General features: G+C 45.3%; 1 protein-coding gene across 6 annotated transcripts in view; it reads left to right on the forward strand.

The window, feature by feature from the left end:
* REEP1 (receptor accessory protein 1) overlaps nucleotides 1–16,684 on the forward strand; it is a 71,114-nt gene that overhangs the window by 25,743 nt on the left and 28,687 nt on the right. For all 6 annotated transcript variants that reach the window (XM_063337301.1, XM_063337302.1, XM_063337304.1 and 3 more), the window contains exons 2-5: nucleotides 1,333–1,405; nucleotides 4,494–4,570; nucleotides 6,619–6,739; nucleotides 8,399–8,512. In XM_063337301.1, coding sequence (XP_063193371.1) covers nucleotides 1,333–1,405; nucleotides 4,494–4,570; nucleotides 6,619–6,739; nucleotides 8,399–8,512 — 385 coding nt within the window. The remainder of the gene's footprint in view (nucleotides 1–1,332; nucleotides 1,406–4,493; nucleotides 4,571–6,618; nucleotides 6,740–8,398; nucleotides 8,513–16,684) is intronic.

Consider the following 16,684-nt stretch of genomic DNA (forward strand, 5'->3'; position numbering starts at 1 on the left):
GTGCTTCAGGTTTTGCTAAGCTATGCTACAGTAAGCATGATGAATAGCAGGCAGATAGATTGTCTTCGGTCACTGCTTTGGAAATCAAGATGTGTGCTGGCTCACCCCATTCTTTCACAAATACCTTCTTGAGCTACGGGAAGTACAATGGTACACCATATCCCAGAGTGTTAATTTTTAATGTCTTATGCATGTAATGGACTCAACTGTAATTATGAGTCCCACGGCACACAATTGCTACTGGCAGGATGGAAAAGACGACTGTGGGTCCATGTGGCTCCGCAATTAGGGATTGAAACATTGATCATTTCCATTCCCAAGAGCAGTGGAAACAACTGGATGAACTTAAAGCAAAAGCTCCAGTGGAAAGAGGGGTAGTTGAAAGCCAATAAACATTCCCCTGCAATCTATTAAATTCAGACTTTGCAGCATCATCCTACTGCATTGAATAAAACTCACTGAAGCCTGGGCAGGGCAAAGTGGTTTTGACAAGCCTGTGCTTATGTCCAGAATAATTGAAGTGAATAAGCAGCTAGGCAGTGATGCAGAGAGGAGTTAGCATAAAAAAAATCTCAATGTTTTTTCTCAGTAGTGCTATTTTTAACTTACGGATCCTTATTTCTTTCTTACATGAAATCTTGGAGCTGACAGCATCCGTTTCAGACTTGAAAATTAAAGGAAACTGTCTGAAAGAGCAGTAGAGCTGGGATTTTTAGGTCTAATCCTGTTGGCATATATTGGTGGGCAAATTCCTCCTCCCTTGATGAGCCCAAATTGACTTTACCGAACAGTGCAGGGCTCTTCCCTTCAGCAGGTTTAATGTAGGATAAGGCCCAGCATTCAAAATCCTGCGTCAGTAGAACACCTCCAGCTTTTCAGAGTATCAGGTAGAGGTGGAAGGGATTTTGGGCAAATGATTCTCATTTTGTCCTGCCTCTGAAAGCAAGACTCCTATGTTTCTGGTGTCACAGTAGATTGTTTTGAAATCAGATTTTTATTTGCCTTTTAAAAGTGGGTGGTCTTTTTTGGTTTGTTTTGTTTTTGTTTGTTTCTTTTGTTTTGTGTGTCATTCATAAGGTACAGCTATGGAAACCATTGCAAAAGGAAAGTCAATCCCTGCTCTTCATTCATGTCATTGGCAATAGTTTCTCTGAATTCAGTGATGCAAAATCACTCCTGTACTGTACTTAGTGCACTCAAGCTTAAATCAAATTCTAACGCTTTTTACTAGTGCAAGAAACATATTTAACAGACAGGAAAAAAATAAAATCTTCTTCTGTGACAGGAAATCAATTTAATCCCTTTGTTGATTGGTTTTTTTTTTTTTTGCAGGCTTATATTTGGCACTCTTTACCCCGCATATTATTCTTACAAAGCCGTGAAATCAAAGGACATCAAAGAATATGTGAGTAATGAAGTTTGTGGCTGTGCTGCAGGGTTTGTTTTCTAAGACTGCTCCTCACCCCATTGTAAAGGTGTTGCCTGTATTCTGGGAAAGCTTGTAAAACAGTCCAAGGGGAAGACTGGCCTGAAGGTGGACTGGCTGATTGCTAGGCACAAGTCTCAAATAAAGAGGCTTGGGTTTGTGCTTCTGGCTCCTCTGCAGAGTTGATGTGCTCTTTGACAAATATATGCTATTTCTCTGGTGGTGCGAACTATATACAGCCGACTTAAAAGGTTTTTGGCATCCAGAGCTTTGTGTGTTTTCCTTTGTTTCTGAAGAGCAGCATAAATCAAAGCATTTTCAAAAAGCCTTGGAGCTTTAGGTTCTCATTCAAAACAAGGATCAGAGGAGGCAACTCGAAGCACGTATGACTGAATCCTCAGATAGAAACATCTTTCCTTGTGGAGCGACCTATTTACAAGCAGGTCTGGCAACTGGGTCTGCTGTCTTGTCCTTTTGCTGAAAAATCTTCCCTCGGCCCCAGTTTGTAAAGGCATATGGGGTCATCGGGGAAAGTGAAATGTGGGAGAATCAAAACCAGTTGGATGCTTTTGGGGTCCTGTAAGATTTGTAGTGCCCTTCACAACCTGAGCACTGGTAATTTCACTGAACCGGGATCAGCCTCCACATCTTGCCTCTTCAATCCTCTCAAGATCTCAGGGATAACAAGTCCATTTTCTCCTCTGGGTAACAGCATAGATGGCTATCCCATTAAGTCCTTAGTGAAAGCTCAAACTGGGACTCACTGTGGTTGCTGAGATTTTTCCTTTCTGTCAGTCCCCTCCTTCAGATAATGTTTTTAGATGTTCTGAAAATCGTAACTATTACAGAACGTATCAGATACTTAAGGCAAAAATGTCCCTGCAGCCCTTGCACAGCTGTGCTTCTCAAGGTTTGTACACCCTTTCCCTGGAAATGCTGAAGACGTGTGCTAGCATCCCAAAGTGCTGTCTGCCACTGATACTTAACATTTCCGTAGCCCCTTTCTGGAAACTATTTTGTTGAAGGGTCGAATTCCTGTTGGAAATTCAATTGTAAAAGAGGAACTCCCATCAGACACATGGGGACCCGGCCCAAATGTGGGAACAGCTGATCTAAGCCCTGGTCTGCACTTATGATTGTTTTTCAGTTTAACACACCAGTTGTGGCAATACACCCATTAGGGGTCTGATTTTGGGGAAAAAAACCCACAACAAAACAGTAGTAATTTACACTGACACAGTACAAACTCTTCATGTACTAGTTAAAACTTGTATCACTGTAGTTTATTTTTATTTTGGTTAGTAATAGTAATTTTGATAAATGGTGTTTTAGGCTGATTCAAGCCCATATGTACCAGGTCTTGGTTTGTGTTCAAAAGTTTTGCTGGCAGTGATGTGTAACTGACAGAACTGTGCTGGCTGTGGGGTTTTGAGAGAGTCACGGTTATGTAAAGACTCTGGCAGAAGCTGCCCTGGGAAGACAATGCTGTCAGGCATTTGGCAGTGCCATTTCACAGCTGTAACACTAAATATAAATATGTATATAAATCTGCATATAAATCCCAGCAGAGCAGTTATATAGCTGTGACAGGTGCTCAGGGAATAATTTCAGTACCTGAAGGGAGACAGAGCACAGGTATTATCCCCACTTCATCGATGGAGGAAGCCGTTTCAGAGCTGGTGAAATCCAGACTTATTGCCACCTCCGTCTTCCCTTCCCCAGGGCAGCACCTGGTGTAGATATCCCTCTTGTACTGCCTTATTTTCAGCCTTCTTTTATTCTATTGCAATTATGCCAGCCTTAGGTAACACGCTCCAGTTCTCTAATTCATGGATTTTTGTGGTTTTTACTTCCTTAAGCTTTCTGACATTCCAGCAAAGCTGCTTAGGGATCTCCATTTTCAAATATAGCTAATTAGACAACAAATTTCAGTTAAATTAACAACTTTTGTCTTACCATCTCTTTTCCTTTGGAGACACAGATTCTTAAAGTTTTTTGAACTTTAGGTTTTACAGTTTTACAATGGAAAAAAAAATATTGATGGAGAATAAAATGTTTCTCTCTCATCTCCAGTACTCGGAAATTATTCCTTACATCATCTCTGTTGTGACAGTGCCGCAGAAGAGGAGCACCACATCACTTGATAAAAATCACTGGACGTGCTGATGGCATATGACAAATATATTGTTTCTTTGCAGCCCCAGAAGAACCAATGCTACATCAGAGTAGTGTGCTGTGCTTTTAAATGCTGTTTAGTGCTCAGTGACAAAAATCCCCAGAATCTTGAATTATTCAAGGTACTACAGTTTCCCTGACCAAGTCATGGTCCCCAAAGACTCCTTCTGTGTCTGTTGCTACCACTGCAAAGGAGACCGTCCATAAATCACCCACCAAGCAGTCCACCCCGCAGTGTATTTACCATAGTTGAATGCGGTGACAGCACAGCACACGCTTTCACTACCAGTGTGAGGTAAAATGCTCTCACCTAAGCCCCAAGTAATAAGCCGATTTGCTTGCTGTTGTCACTGCAATGGTCTCAGGGTGTGGATGTGAGAAGGCACCACTAATTCAGTAAGATTATGCTCCTGAGCCCTGGATCGTGGGATGGGCATTTACCTCTTTATCTCTCCCTGGCTAGTTTCCCCTGCCTGTAGATATTATATAAGTAATTACATTTGGTCTTAATTGTAGTTTGGCTAACACTCTAGTATTAACCTTTGCTAAGATGAACCAAGTGAGATTTTTTTAATGCCCTGGATAGGGCTGTGGTCCTCTGCTGGCCACTGGAGCTTCCTTTGTAGTGACAGTCAGGCTGCTTGTCTTTTCATGAGACCAGTTCTGAAGGCCACAGCCTTCGATCTGAAGGGCTTGTGTGGAAATCTGATGTGTGTTATATGCTGGGGTGGGAGGAGCTCTGGCATCTTCAGGTCCGTAATAATTGTCAATTACATGGGGCGGGGCGAAAGAACCTTTTTTCTGTGAGAGTTATTCCGTGCACTTGTGCTTGTGAGAGATAGTTCAAGGCTCTTGGGGGAAAAATGAACTGGCTACTCTTTTTGTTTACCAGGTCAAATGGATGATGTACTGGATCATATTCGCACTCTTCACAACAGCAGAGACATTCACGGATATCTTTCTTTGCTGGTGAGCATCAGATGGGAGAGGGTCTTTGGCATGAGATGGAAAGAAAATGGAAATGTTGACAAGGGGGGGAAAAGGAGTATAAAAGTGTGCTGCCTCCTGAACGTGGGGTTAGCAGCTTCAGGTGCACGGAGGTGTTTTGTCCGGAGGAGACACGCTTCCTTTCTCAGTGTTGTCATAGGAAAAAGCAAGAAAGAAGATGGAACTGCTCAGTGATATCTCATTAGTGAGAAAGCGTTACAAGAGTCTCAGTCCCCTGCCTCTAAGAGAGCTGATTGCCAAGTTGGATGCTTGCAGAAATCATCACGTAAACTGCAGAAGTTTTAGCTGCAGGCATAGGTCTAGACTTACCTAGCTGTGTCTTACAGTAAATACACTGACTCTAGTGATCAAGCAGAAACAGCCCCGCAGCACAGGACTTTGTAGGTTGCTGCATGGGTGGTTGCTCTTGGCATGTTTTGCAGGCCCATTCCTGGTTAGGCTGGGTTCGTGGTTTATTGGAGGACAGTGACAGTCCATACTGATGTGGGCTCTGTAGTGCCAGTGGAAGGATTCCTGGTGACCTCTGTCAGGAGAAGAGCACATAAACACACAATTATCAGGTTCAGTTCCTTCAATACGGATGCTCAAGTTTGAAAACGTTTGTTGCTTTGTTGCCCTTTTTACGAAGGCCTTTCTAGTTGTTGTGGTTTAGGCCAGATTGGCCAATGACGGATGACAGATAGGTCTTATTGCTCTGAGAACAGTTTTCTGCACAATATGCTGTTAATTTCAGAGAGTTAGAAGAGGCTTAGCTAAAAAGTAAAATCACTGAACAGGAAGCTGGTTCTGTTCTACCTCAAACCAGGACACTAGTGGATACCAGTAAGAACAGTAGACTTCAGTATGAAAATTTAACTGTAGTGCATGGCCCTCACCTAAAGCCTGTTCCTGTATAGCACTGCATGCCTCTAGTGAGTCCTCCAGACAAAGGGAATTGGGGGTACTTGGCAACATGTCAGATCTGTTGAAAAGGAGATAAAAGACGTTATTGTCTCTCTGTCTAATTTGCATGCAGAGCTACTTCCACTGCGTTCATCTGGAGCTTTGTTATTTTGGAGGATCTATTATGTGGGTCTCTTGGGAGGAATGACAGAGGGCTTGTCCAGCCTGTGAAATCAAGTGTGCTGTAGAGATCCTCAATGAGGTGTAAGACCAACCTGGCAAATCCATGCTCAGAGTAAAGCATCGCAGAGGCCCATTGAGTCAGACTTGGATGCTGTATGACCCAGTGGGCTCGGTCACAGTGCTGTGCTACCACAGCAGGAGTCTGTCTGAGTCCAGCTGGGCTGGTGCACAGCCATAACAGGGTCTCTGTGCTGCTCTCGCTTGCACTTGCCTACAAAGGGTAGCGTTGGTTCGTCACACTGCTGGCAGCAACATTCCTGTCAGCATGAGGATGTTGCTAGCTGGCCAGTCTTGAGTTCTAGGCTTTGTCCTCCAGAAAAGAGTCTGGATAATTTAATCTCAAGAAGTCCCTGGCTTGTTGTTACAGCTAAAGCATGTCCTGTTGTTAGTTATTTGCAGTGCTACCTGAAAGCCAAAGCGTGGATCTGCACCTTTATGTTGCATGTTGCTTGGACAGCAAAGGTTCTTGTATTTCAGTTTCAGTCAGATAAGTGTTATCTTAAAAGCAGAAAGGCAAAGAAATGAAAGGTGCATAAATATATCAGTGAAATACCGATTTACTGGTTTGCTCTTTGCTCCCTCATAATGACTGCAGGTGCTATGAAGGCAGCATCTGTGCTCTTCGCATGTAGAAAGCTCCTCTTATCACACAGCAGAGTCTCTTCTACACCATTAAATAATGGCCCTGGTACCCAAGTAAAGATTTACCCACATGCCTAGTTGACATGTAGGCGAAGGTGAGTCAATGTGTTAGGTCTTTGGATTCTTTGGTAAGCAAAAGCTGCCCTAAGCTAGACTGGCCAGTCCCTTCCTGTGCTGAGCATCTCTAATTAAAGGTAGTAGTTAAATTGGGAGTGGACATTAACAGCTTTTTTTCCTTCTAGGTTTCCATTCTACTATGAACTGAAAATAGCTTTTGTAGCTTGGCTGCTGTCTCCATACACAAAAGGCTCCAGCCTTCTGTACAGGAAATTTGTTCATCCAACGCTGTCTTCAAAAGAAAAGGTAATCACAAATGCCTGTGTCCTCTCTGAGTGGAGCAGATCAACAATGTGTTTAGTCCAGCCCTCGCATCACTCATTTTCATTGAAGGACTGGGAGTCGCTGATTCTCTTCCTCTATAATTTGATCATCTCCTTTTGGTTGGCGTTTTTGGTTTTTGTGATTGTGTGTTTTTAAATACTGGCATCTGTTCAGTGCACTCACACATATTAACTCATCTTTGTGCACTTGAGAAGTTGGGAGGGAGGGGGATAAAAATACCTCCTGAGCTGCTTTGCACGTACTGGCTGAATATATCTGGAGTGTTATGTTGTGGCTGGATGTAATGATTAGAGAAACAGGGTCTGGCAGCCAGAGGTCCTTAACTTTGTTCCCAGCTCTGCCTAAAAAGTCATGCAGCAATGAGACAAATAGCTAGGCCTGTCTGAAAGGGGCTTAGGAAGCACTTACCTGGCTGGGAGACGTACAGCAGGCTGAAGTAAGGCATGTAGTATGTAGAGATCCTGGGCTGAGAAATATCTTGCTCAAATTCCTGATGCTAATTTCAGGGGCAGGAGGGAGCATTACGCTTGGATCATTTGGCTGCCTAGGAGATTCCTGTGGCTGTGAATGGGACGTTGCCGGGCAGATCCATTTGGCCCATGTGAATACATGGGCCATGAATGGCTATCAGTCACACATCAACATGCAGACCACTAAGAAATGAGTAACTGTTTCCCATGTTTAACATGGGCAACCATGGAAGTGAAAGATCTCTGTTTAGCCACAGGCAGTGCATGAACATTTGTGTCTCAGTCCTGACCAAGAACGACAGTAAGGATCAGTCCCCTGTCTCTCTGCTTCCTGGGAACTTCTGCTTATGCTTTTCACAAGTAGTGCTCATGTATTTTGGGTTGCCATCTCTTATCTACCAGGAATAGGGAGAGGAATCACTAAACAGCCATCAGCTTCTCGCAGCTTCCAGTTCCTACTAACCCAGCATATCTAGTAGCTGAGTACTAGAAGTCAGTGTCATCCATTATCATCCAGACCCCTGTGTCTTGAGGGAGGTAGGGTGAGGGCAGAAACTTTCATAACCGTTTCATTGTATATTAAGGAGCATTGAAGTCCAGAAGCTCTGGGCCCACCAATTCTGTGGGTATGTTGAAGCCAGATACTGCAATGATGTGCAGAGATATCTTGGATACTTCTGAGACCACCAGTCTTGGACCCAGGGCAGTACAGCTGCAGCTGCCCGGTGCCATAATATGATTCTTTTTAACTATGGGGCAATCCAATTTGTCTTTAGAGTCTATAGATTCCAAATGGCTCCTGGCCCACCCTGGTCTATTCTGCCCAGCTGGGTGTGTCTGTCTTACTTCCAGGACCTATTGGTGGTGGTTGCACTGTGCAAGTGTATCCAAACTTTGGGTCCCAATCTTCCATTCGCAGAATAAAGTTCCCAGAGCCTCCAGTGGGAGTTACTGCTCCCCTGCAAACCTTTCCTCTTTGCAAACATTGGTTGTGAACTTCTCCCCAGCCAAGGTGGAGAAAATGGAGGATGTCTGCCTCCATAAAGATGACCTGGCCCTGCCAAGAGTTTGAGGCTGGAAGCACTCTGAATTGTCCTTATTGTGGTTTTTTTTGTGTGTGTGTGTTTTGTTTTGTTGTCTGCTGCGACAGGAGATTGATGACTGCCTCGTCCAGGCAAAAGACCGGAGCTACGATGCCCTTGTGCACTTTGGGAAGCGAGGGTTGAACGTCGCAGCCACAGCAGCCGTCATGGCTGCTTCAAAGGTAAAGGTGTGGGTCAGGATGGTGACATTAGCATCTCATTTGCATCCATCGCCAACAGCAGCCAGTGTGGAGGGGGAAAGATGTTGAGGGGATGGATTCTCTCACTGGTTTTGATCATGCCTCACAACTCCACATTCATCAGCCACACAGGTGCCTCTTGGGATGAAGTAAGTGTGGTGCCTTGTGAACCTATAGGAGGTTGGAGATGAAGGATAAAGGCTAAGGTCTGCTTCAGGCCTCTGTTGTGTATTTTCCATCAGTACCCAGGTGACAGCGTTGTTAATGCAATTCTGTTCATCACAGCCTACGCTCTTCATTTTCACTGTCAAAATAGGAGCATGCTTCCATGAAAGACGCTGACATTAGGTGATCACAGTTAACACCCTGGCAGGGAAATATTTCTTTTGGTCAGCACCTTCTGCGGTGAAGGGAAAGGCCATCTGCACCCCAGTTTTTCAATTGTTGTGCTGAATTGTTGGGAAATCTGGAGGCTCTAGTGACCTATAACTTGGGTACTGACAGAAAGCAGATGTGACCTGAAGTTCATGAAGGCTAAAAGTTTGTCTGCAAGGCTTACACATAACATCCCTGGTGTATAATTGTCTGGAGACATATTTATGTAAGAGTGAATGGGAAGTGACATTAGTTGCTTTTGGAGAACGAGCAGACATTGGATGAGTGGTCTCATCTGAGGAGGTGTATCCTGTATTCTGTTCCTGGCTTAGAGCCAGAACCAGCAAATAGCTGTTATCTCTGGTTTTTTGCTTACATAAAAGCTGCAAGGACTTGATAACTGCATTTTGTGGTCCTGCTCTCTGGCCATGGATTATCATGGTTTAGGGTAGTTGTGCACAGAAACTGTACTCTTTGTGTTTTGGGAGCAAGATTTGTATAAAAGATATGGCTTTTATGCAGTCAGATGCTCTTGCAAAAGGACAGTAGAAACATACGGGCAAGGTGGGTACACTGGTATTTGGAAAAATCACAGAATCACAGAATGGTTCGGTTTGGAAGGGACCTTAAAGATCATGTAGTTCCAGCCCCCCTGCCATGGGCAGGGACACCTCCCACTAGGCCAGGCTGCTCAAAGCCCCATCCAGCCTGGCATTGAAAATGTATGAATAGGAGTTGAAAGAAATTATTTTCCTCTGTCAAATGCTTTTCATATGACCTCAGGTACATCATTTTAGTATGTCTTTGCCTTACCTTGTGTAAAAATGCATAAAACATCCTTAGGAGGCCAAATACCATAAAGCCTATAAAGCATGTTGAATGCAAGGTATTATAGAAGTGGGGAGCCCCTGGGGTGCAATCACAAGGATGTGCAAAAGCTATATCCTGTTCTAAAGAAAAACCCAAAATTGCCTCCCTTTTCCCTGCCAAGCATTGTGCGGCCTGTGGCTGTCAGGCCTGACTCAGTTCTCCTGAACTGTTGCTCTTTAGTGGGGAGGTTCTGCTAACATGGGGACTGATAGCTAATCCAAACCTGGACTGAAACCTGGGATAAATGTGGAGCTAAGGCAAAGCTGTGTATTATATGCCCAATGAAACAACAATTGTGTGATGCCTTCATGGCACTTAACACTTTTACTGCTGCTATGTAAGCCTGGAGGAGTCACGCCATGGACATAAATAGGGCTCTGGGAATGCCTGTTTTGCAGCACTGCCTTTGCTGAGTCCCTTCCTACAAGGTGCTGCAGACACTCTGTGCTAGAGCTGTTTTTAGGACAGGGTGAGAAACTATTTGTGAATCCCAAAGAAACTCTGGCTCCTGTTTGGGTAGCTCCTGAATATGAGAAGCTCAACAGTAGCCCAGGCCCACAGTGCCAACCTGTTCATCTCAGGACTGCAACAGTAGTCTTCATCAGCTCTTCATCCTGAATGAACAGTCAGCACCTCAGTTTTTCTTCCCACTGTTCTGCTTTTCTGGTGTTTTTCTTAAGAATCTCACTGCCTTGAAATGTGGATCCAGTGGCAGTGGGAAGCTGGGTAGAACAGAGAAGAGTCTTCAGGATACGAGGAAGCAATTGTTTTGCGTGAGTTAATGAAGCTCCCCATTCATTACTGGGAGAAGGCAACTCTGTGCCATGTGTGGTATTGTTTTATGGCACATCTGCCAGCCTAACTTGAGAGAAAACAGTAAAGATATTGCAACCTGTAAATGAACCAGAAGAATCTTCCCTGCATGATACTTTAGGAAGGTGGAAAATGATCATTGATAAGATTGAGGGGCTGTTATTAGATTGATTGATTGATAGACTGATTTTTAGAACAAAGCAAGGACTGTTTATGTCTTCATTGCAACCTTGAAATTTAAATTACTCTGAATATGTGAGGAAAAATAGGACTCCTGGCTTCTTCCACCACTTTGGCATGTGGCCTCCAGCAAGCTGCTGGCTTCTGTGTGCCTCAGGGTCCAGATCCAAGAGACAGGGTGAGCTGATCTGATGGCTCTCCTCCAAAACGGGGTAGTGCTCCTGCTCCCAGTGGGTTACTGTGCACCAGCTCTTTGGACCTCCTCAGATTATCTCTAATCTATCAGAAAGCTAATCCAGAAAGAGAAGAAATATAATACTGTTTTTTTGAGCTCACAAATGTGTCTTGAGTGCCTGAGCCAGCACAAGGGAAGGGACAGAACTGCATTGTGAGGAGTATCACCAGACAAATGGAAAGCAAGATCTTCCCTTCCTGGTTGTGGGAAGCAGACAGGTTAGCTCTGCTGCTCATGGAACCACACCCTTAATACATTTAGACTCTTCGTGCTGTAATAGTCAGGAATGGTTAAAGCAGCTTCAGTCCCTTGCCCTTCTCAGACTGAATTTGTCTTTCAGGCAGGGAGAGCTGAATGGCTGTGATTTACAGCCTGATGTGTTGCAGTATAGAAGTGCTGAGCTGGGGTTCCTCAGGTATTTAGGATGTGAAGTGTGATGGGTCGGATGTGGACGTGTCTCCATTTAGCTGTCCCTGCTGCTATGAAGGGAGCCAAGAGAGGAGCGCTAAAGCAGTTACGGGTGGTAACAGCTTCTGTTGCTCTGGTTTTCAGCTGCAGTTAAATGTATATCAGTGCCCGTACTTGCTCACTTGAGAAGGAGCTATAACAGAGCTAGATTATCCTGCATGAGAGATGTTTAAATGAATAATTATCTGGAAAACACTTTGAGCTAACAGATGCTAGGCAAGACTGCAGTGCTGTCCTTAAGGGGGAGTTTCCAGGGAGGGAGGAAAGAGAATACTATTTCTAAAGTTTATCCTGACTTTGCCAATGCTAATGTTTAAGGGTATCTAGGTAGCCTGTGCCAAGTGTTGAGTGTAGATGGGGAACTGAGCCCTGAAAAGGTTCACTGGGTTTCAGCCTTTAAAGGATCGTGTTAAAATTGGAACCTATAGAAATGACCATGTATTCAGAAGCACTGGCCTCCTGCAGCTCCCATGGAAAACATGGCTTTTACCAGGAAGTGAATATGAGGATCTGTCTTATTTCCTGATTCATTTGGATTAATGGGTGAGGAAAAAATGCTTTTATAGTAAGAAATCGACCCTCAGACTTGGCAAGTCAGCATCTTCTGGTGGCAGATACACAGTGAGATGTTGGGATGAAAGTGTGCTCTGTACAGACCGGTCTTCAGTAAATGAGCTTAAATCTACAGGCTCTTGTACTTGGAGACGTGTCTCCCACTGTGCATAGCCCTGTCCTCTCTCTCTGAGCTGTGGTAACTGATCTTCTTGTGCTCCCACGGGATCCGTCATCATCTTTTGTCTTTTGTGAAAAGATCTTTGGGCAAGGTCCGTCTTTTCCTTCTTTTTATTCATCATGCAGCAAAATGCATCCAGTGCTCTGATTACTGTTTGTGTGTGACAGGCTGCTACTTATATATTTACCACAGGCTAAGATGCTGCAATCTGTGCACAGCCACACCTTCCTTATCTCTGATCCCCTGGCCCTTTCCCCTTTCTATCTTAAATAGCCTACAGTTTTAGTTAGGCAAGTACAGGCTTGCCTCCCTTCCCCTTCCTCCTGTTCCCTTCCCCTGCTCTGTTTTGTTTTGAAGCCACAGTTGTGCTAACACTGGCGCAAACCTGTGCCAATTCATTTTACAAGCTGAAGAGCTGTCAGTGTCCCAAGTACCCTGAGTCTGCCCAGCTGGCTCACTTGGATGTTTTCTCTCTCTCCAGAGAGTCTATTTTTGATGCTGTCTAAGCAGACACAGCCTTGGATATCTAGTCTTATTACCCCTGCTAGGTGTTCAACACAGATCTTTTCCCTGCCCCCAGCAGCTTGAGTCCCCATGAAGGAGCATAATCTCATTTGGGGCTCTTTAATCCTGTTTTCATTACTTGGTCATTCTGTCACACGCTGTGACTTCAAGTGGGTCAGTCCTAAGTGGTGGGATTAGATGACCGGGCAGTAAATCCTTGCTGCTCTTTGTGTGTTTTCAATTAGTTCCAACTAGTTCAGCATTTCTGCCCCTGAAGGGCCCTGGGCACTGACCGCCAGCTTCTTTCCCGTTCACCTCCCCAGTTTACCTTGGGGGAGGAGAGGAGAAGCAGAAAAGGAGCATGCTTTTGGGTCAGAGCAAAAGGGGAGCGGAAGCAAGGCTGTTAACAGCCCCGGTAGTGGGGCAGGTGCATGGCCTTGGCCAGGCAGTGCAGCCATCAGATGGAGGCCTGGGCATAAGTGGGCTTTTTATTGGCACCAGTCAGGTTTCTAATGTGAGCAGCTGGGACACGTGTGGCTGCAGTGAAGAGAGGTACTGATGGTTTGGAGGCAGCAACAGCCTCCTCCAGCATGCTCGTATGTACTCCCTTGCTGTCACCACGCTTCCAGCACTTTCTCATCCTCCGCCTGTCACCCTGAGCCTCCCACCACCTGCTGCCTTGCCCTGTCCCCAGTCCCCAACCCTTCTACTCCCAGCTTTTCTTCCTAAGACCTGGCCCATCCCTGCCAATGCCTCCTCTGTCTCTACAACCCTCCCATTACCAGTTTTACACTCTCCCTCAGCTTTCTGACCCTCTCCTTCAAGCTGGGTTTCCCAGATCCTGTTTGCATGTATCCTTATTCCTCATCCTGAACAAACCAATTCTTCCAAACAGGCCAATGTCTTTCCCCACCACAAACACAAATCCTGCTCCCAACCTCTTAACTATCCCCAAGGTTCAGCCTCAACTCTGCTCTTCAAAGGAGAGCTGCAGAAAACATCCCACAGCCAACAGATCATCGTAACCCAGAGGTTTCTGACAATGTACCTTCCTCTGCCCTTATTCTGCCCTCCTGTGTGTAGGACAGGGACTGTCTGCACAGCAGCTGGTGCTGTGGCCCATTGTGTGCCCCTTGGTACAGCCCGCCTTTAGGAAGGGGAGTGGGGCACAGTGTGCTGCTGGCAGTGGGTGCAGTGCCTTGGCAGGAGATTATAAATGAGGTGGAGGGAGCAAGCACGCATGACTGGTGTTGATGAAAAGCCTGCTTGTGCCTAATAAGTCTGCAAAACTGTCCAGGAGCCTTTCATGAGTGGGGAAATATGGCTTGCGGTGCTGCCAGAGCTAGCAATCACTCTGGTTATCAGTTAAAAAGACCAGGCACGCAGACGAACGCAGGAAGGTTTCAGTATGCACATCCACCTCTTTTAACACTCAGGAGTGCAGCGTCAGCAGTTCCCAAACTGCCTCAGCTCGCAACTACCTGTCCAGTCCAGCATCCTCACTTCCATTTCCACCTTCACGTTCACCATCCCCTGGGGGGTTGCAGCTCCACTGCTTTAGGGCCCCTTAGCCCAAGAAGTTTATTGGGAAGTCTTCCAGTGTGTTTCCTGGTTTTTAAACCAGGGCACTAGAAGGGAAATGCTGGCGGTGATTTAGATTTTATCCTCTCTAGTCAAGCAGCATCTTTTAATTAATTTCTAGTATCTGGCTGGTATAGCCAGTGCAACTGCCTGAAAATCAATATTTAGATCCCTAATTTTCCATGAGAATTGAGACCTATTTTCTAGGGGAGTTTGGAGCAAAAACTTGTGCAGGAGAGAGATGCTGCCTTTTGTGGCATGACAGTGGAGAACTGCACTTCCACTTGAATTGGGAAAGAGGGAGGCAGGGGGTGGGGAGCATCCTTCCCTTTAAGACGTTGGATTAGGCTTCTTTGTAATGATTAGATCCCACAACTCAGAGGAAGAGTGTTTACTTACCAAACGGATCAGAGGATGGTTCTGTCCAGTCTGCTTAGTACCGTATCTGTAATGGCCACGTTATGTGCCCTGGCCTGTAACATGGCCAAGAGCTGGAGAAGTCAGGAGTCATTTACACAGTTTGAGAAACCTTTGGGGATCCGTGTTATCTCAGAAGGGCTGAGCACACTGCTTTTGAAAGTAGCTTCCTTTAAAGGATCTTCATTTGAGATCCCAAATCAAAGATCTCATGGCTGAGCTATGTTACACCAATAAGGAGAAACAATGAATGGCTTTCTTGAAACGTATGGTAGCGTGCCATGGATTGCAGAATTTTGTGAACTGTTCCTGTCATGGTGTGATGTGTCTTTCGTTCTTAAATCTTTTGAGAATCTGTTTTTCACAAATCAGTAAAAACCCAGCTACAATCCAGGTAGCTGTTTCCAGTTTGTCTCTCTTGCTGGCTCTTTCGTTGATGTCTCCAAGAAGCAGACAATAGCCAGTGAATGCACAGGACAGCAGAACCAAACAATAAATTTATACAGAGAGACCAGGCTGGGAGAGACAATAACAAACAGTTCCCAGGAGAGGAAATGAACTGCACAAACAAAAAGGGTGGATGAAATTAAGTTTCCACCATCAACATTAACGTCAGCTGGCTTCCCTTTGATTCTTTAGTACTGTCTGACATCTCCAAACCGGGTAGCTGTTTCAGGCTAGGCACGGCACGCAGGCCCTGGCCATAAGGATATTGCTTGTAGGTTTTTGTGTTCATACAGTGGAAGAAGCCATTTCCTCCTTCACTCAGGCCTGTGCTCAGAGCATAAAGCCAACGGTTTTGCTCTTAGCAGGGCCTGCCTGCAGCCAGGCGTGATACCCTTCTGCATGCAAGCTCCCACTCATTGACATGAGCAATTCCCCAGCATTACCCTACTTCTGAGAAGACCTGTGCGTCACCAGGACTAAAATGACTGCCACGTGTCCCTCACCTAATCCTGTGCCTAAATTAGTCATAAATGCACTTTCTTCTTAATGGTTTTAGGTCTGGATTACAGAGATGGCCAGACGCTGGGGTTTTCTCCAGGGGGAAGGATCGGCCAAGTGCAAAGAGTGAAGTGACAGCCCATTGTGTTTATAATTTGCTTTACTCTTTAAACACACTTGCTAGGTAACACCCTGTCAGCTGCGGTTATGGAGTGGTTTCTCCACCTCTCTGGGAAAGCTGAGGAAGGGAGAATCTATGTTCAAAGGTGTAGTCCACAGGTGGGTCTCCCTGCTTCTTATGCGTATGTCAGTTCCTGCACATTGGTGCCCAGTGTCGTGCTCATGTCTGCCTGGATTACTTATGCTTCAAATAGACCTTATTCTCAAAGCTTTTATGTGTGTTGCCACAATGGCTCTCTTTTTTCCCTTGATAGGTCTCTCAGCTACTTCATTTACACTTGTATTGGGACCAGAAAAAAGGGCAGGTAATCTGCTGAATGCTTATACTAACTCCTAACTAATGTCTGCCTCCCCATTAGACTAGTTTGAACTGTTTTCACCTGAGATTGGTCTGAGGCCAGGTGCTGTCTGCTCTGCTTCCAGTGGGTAGATCCTACGTGCTGAGCTTTAAAATCCTGTCTTTGATCTCATCAGCAAAATGCCTTCCAAGTCCTCTGCTGGCAATCAGAGAGACTCCAGCAGCCAGGCAGGGAGCTTTGTACGTGGAAAACCTATCTAACTTAGGTTTTTGCTACTGCATTGGCCAAGCTGCTGTGTTTGATCATGTTTTCTTGCTAATGGATAAAGGGAGCCTCTCTCCCACTGCTGTCATCCCAATAGGATGGTTTGGGTTGCAGTGGAGCTAGTGAGGCCAGGACTTGGCTCAGAAGTGAAGGTGCATCTCTGCAAGCATTTTCTGATAGGTGTGGTTGGGGGAGTCCTGCTGACACCATAGGGATAACTGACATCCTAGGAATATGCGCTACACCTTGTAGTGAATCTCTGCAGAATGGAGGCTGTAACATGCATGCAG

Source organism: Chroicocephalus ridibundus, chromosome 5, assembly GCF_963924245.1.
Source record: "Chroicocephalus ridibundus chromosome 5, bChrRid1.1, whole genome shotgun sequence".
NCBI classification, from domain to species: Eukaryota; Metazoa; Chordata; class Aves; order Charadriiformes; family Laridae; genus Chroicocephalus; species Chroicocephalus ridibundus.